General features: G+C 49.5%; 1 protein-coding gene across 1 annotated transcript; it reads right to left on the bottom strand.

The window, feature by feature from the left end:
• Positions 1–2,277: 2,277 nt before the first annotated feature.
• Positions 2,278–3,216, bottom strand: LOC309604034 (olfactory receptor 10AG1-like; the record flags this gene model as incomplete). The annotated part of the gene is made up of 1 exon (XM_082338961.1): positions 2,278–3,216. One exon carries the CDS (start codon positions 3,214–3,216, stop codon positions 2,278–2,280), a length of 939 nt encoding a protein of 312 aa, XP_082195087.1.
• Between the last annotated feature and the right edge of the window lie 217 nt (positions 3,217–3,433).

Here is a 3,433-nt window from a genome sequence, read left to right as displayed (position 1 = left end):
TCGAGGTGCGGCCTCACCAGTGCCCAGTACAGGGGCACCATCACCTCCTTGGTCCTGCTGGCCGCACTATTCCTGATACAAGCCAGAATGCCATTGGCCCTCTTGCCCACCTGGGCACACTGCTGGCTCCTGTTCAGGCGGCTGTCAACCAACACCCCCAGGTCCTTTTCCGCCAGGCAGCTCTCCAGCCACTCCTCCCCCAGCTTGTAGCGTTGCATGGGGTTGTTGTGACCGAAGTGCAGGACCCGGCATGGAGCCTTGTTGAATCTCATACAGTTGGCCTCAGCCCATCAACCCAGCCTGTCCAGGTCCCTCTGTAGGGACTTCCTACCCTCCAGCAGATCAACACTTCTACCCAACTTGGTGTCGTCTGCAAATGCGGTGCTTTAGGCTGTGGAGAGACTCAAAAGAATCATTTTGACCAGGTTAGTTTCACTTTTCATGCTGAAATGCAGGGCAGCTGAAGGGAGCTCAGAGCTTCCAGGCTCTCTGCTGCGCAGTTAGGACTTCAGAAACCAGAAATGCAGGTAACGGTGTTGCGTCAGTGTCCAGCACATGGAAATGTTGGCTTCCTTTGTGCCTTTGCACTAATCTGGCATCTGTCCCTTGGCCGCCTTTGGCTAAAGAAGAAACAGCTGCCCTCTTTCACCCCCTCCTCCACAAAACAGGGAGAAAAGATAGGAAGCAGGGATAATTTAAGGGCAATACTGTCTAAGAAGTGTAATATTTAAAAGTAATATTTAAATGATAACGAAGAGCTAGCAGTGAGACAAAAAGCACTGTTCTAAGAACTTCATGCCAGAAGCTAACTACTGAGCACTTATGGCTATTTTGTCAAGTAAAAATGAATGTTGGAATGAAATTAAAGTGCTTTAATTAATCATAATGACAAATAAGAAGGAACTCCCTTACAGCACTTTGCTGTTCCTGTTATTATAGTGATAGTACCGCTCATTCCTTAAACAGCCTTGAGAGCTGCTTTATTTTTCTCATTTCCAAAGCTCAACCTACTCAGATCGTCAAATCTCTGCGACCCAAATATCTCCAACCTCCTCTCATCAAAGGTCTTTTACCCCAGGACACTTCTCACGATCACTTCACTGCCCGGTCTCTATTTTTCATCTGGGTGAAGTCAGGGTATTCCTTTGCAAAGCCTTCCCCACAAAAGCCTTTTCTACGTGCTCATCCCACTGGTATCATCACCTCCTGCTGGGTACAGCTCCATCCTCTTTCTGCAGAGCTCCATGGGATGGGCAGTTTTCCTGTTTCTTCTGCCCATTCACCTTCACAACCTTTTTGGATTGCCTGCGTATCAAATGCTGTCTCAGGAAACACGTTTATCCCCCACAGTTTCAGCCGTTCCCAGTTGTGCTGATGATTTTAAAAAGCTGCATGAAGAAAAGGAACAGGGGGATGTTTGGAGCGATGGTGCTTGTCTTCCTAAGTCACCGTTACGCGTGATGGAGCCCTGCTTTCCTGGAGATGGCTGAACACCTGCCTGCCCCTGGGAAGGAGGGAATGAATTCCTTGCTTTGCTTTGCTTGCACACACGGTTTTTGCTTTACCTGTTAAACTGCCTTTATCTCAACCCACGATTTTCTCTACTTTTACCCTTCTGATTCTCTCCCCCATCCCACCGGGGGAGGTAGTGAGCGAGTGACTGTGTGGTGCTTAGTTGCTGGCTGGGGTTAAACCACGACAAACAGAAACTCCAGAGGTCTCTGGGCCCCTGTTCCAGTGCTGGACTGGCCCCCTGGTGATTTTGTTTTCTTTTTATTCTTTATGTCAAGTTAGTCAAGCATTACACAGCTCAGTGCAAGACATCATAGACAGGGGAAGATGACCTTCATTTCTTTTAACTTTTTTAAGCTGATTCCACACAGGACACTGTAGATAGTCCGTGGCATCTAGCAAGTGATTTCTCAAGCCTGAGGGCAGTCATCTCTTCATCGGTTGTGTCACCCTCTGGGCCCTACTGACTACTGACCATGCTTTGACTCTTTCCCTTGAACGTTACGTTGGTCAAACGCAGCTTGAAGTAGCTATTGGCGTCACGCTCTTGAGGGGCACTGAAGGTGCTCTAGAGTACAAAGATATCATGGTGGGGCATGGCGTAACAGGAATGCCTCAGGAGACCTCTCCCCTTCTTGAGGAGGATGAAAGCCAGGCTGGACACATGGTTTTGTCTGAGCAAATACGGGATGCTTTGTTCAGGCAACCACGTAACCAAGTGGGACTTTTGGTACTGCTTGGGACTATTTTACATCCTTGGTAGCATCACTTTGTCCATAGGAGTCTCCTCAAGGCAATTCTCACTTCCTTATTCCTCAGGCTATAGATGACAGGGTTAAACATGGGGGTCACAATTGTGTAAAACAGGGCAAGGTATTTGTCGGTGTCGACCGAATCCCTTGACCGTCGCTTTAAGTAGACGACTGTGGCCGAGCCATAGAAGAGCATCACCACCTCAAGGTGTGACGAGCAGGTGGAATAGACTTTGTGTCTGCCCAGACCTGAAGGCATATTCAGAATTGCCCTAATAATTTGAATGTAAGAAGTAACTATTAAGGAGAAGGGAAGGATTGCGAAGAGCAGGATGATGGTGTACAGCATCACTTGGTTCCAGAACGTGTCTGCACAGGCCAGTTCCAGCAGAGGGGGGACATCGCAGAAAAAGCGGTGGAGGTCATGGGATGCACAGAAGGGCAAAGTGAACAGCTGGTGGGTCTGTCCTACTTGCACTGGTACGACAGCCACCCAGGACCCCACCACCAGTCTGATGCAGAGACCCCTGCTCATGACGAGGGTGTAGCGCAGGGGGTCACATATGGCTATGCAGCGGTCGTAGGCCATGGCAGCCAGGAGAAGGCATTCAATGCTGCCCAGCAAAACCAGGCAATACAGCTGGGCAGCACAGCCCAGGAAGGAGATCCCGCCATCCGCCCGCAGGAAACCCACCAGCATTTTTGGCAGAGTGACTGATGGGTAGCAGATCTCCAGGGTGGACAAGTTCCTCAGGAAGAAATACATAGGGCTGTGGAGGCTTGAGTCCACCACTGTGATGAGTGCAATCAGGCTGTTCCCTGTGAGGATCATGAGGTATATGGCCAGGAATGCTGTGAAGCACAGGCCCTGCAGGCCGGAGTGGTCAGAAAATCCCAGAAGAACGAATCCGGATCCAATGGTGTGATTCTCCAAGCCTTTTCTTTGGGGCATTTTCCCTAGACAGAGCAATCCAAACATCAGGCTCTTAGAGGATGCTAATGGCCTGTCCACCATCCCACACACTTCAAGCCTAGAGAAAGACTACGAACATCAGCGTGCACGTGATTGCAGGATTAGGCGAGCTGGACCAAGATCTGCCTGAATGTCTGGAAATCTAACACGGTTTGCTTGCTGCAGGAGGAGGGTTAAAAAGAGGAAAGAACAGAAT

Source organism: Platalea leucorodia, assembly GCF_965183815.1.
Source record: "Platalea leucorodia genome assembly, contig: HAP1_HAP1_SCAFFOLD_313, whole genome shotgun sequence".
NCBI lineage: Eukaryota > Metazoa > Chordata > Aves > Pelecaniformes > Threskiornithidae > Platalea > Platalea leucorodia.
This window is presented reverse-complemented; position numbering and strand designations above follow the sequence as displayed.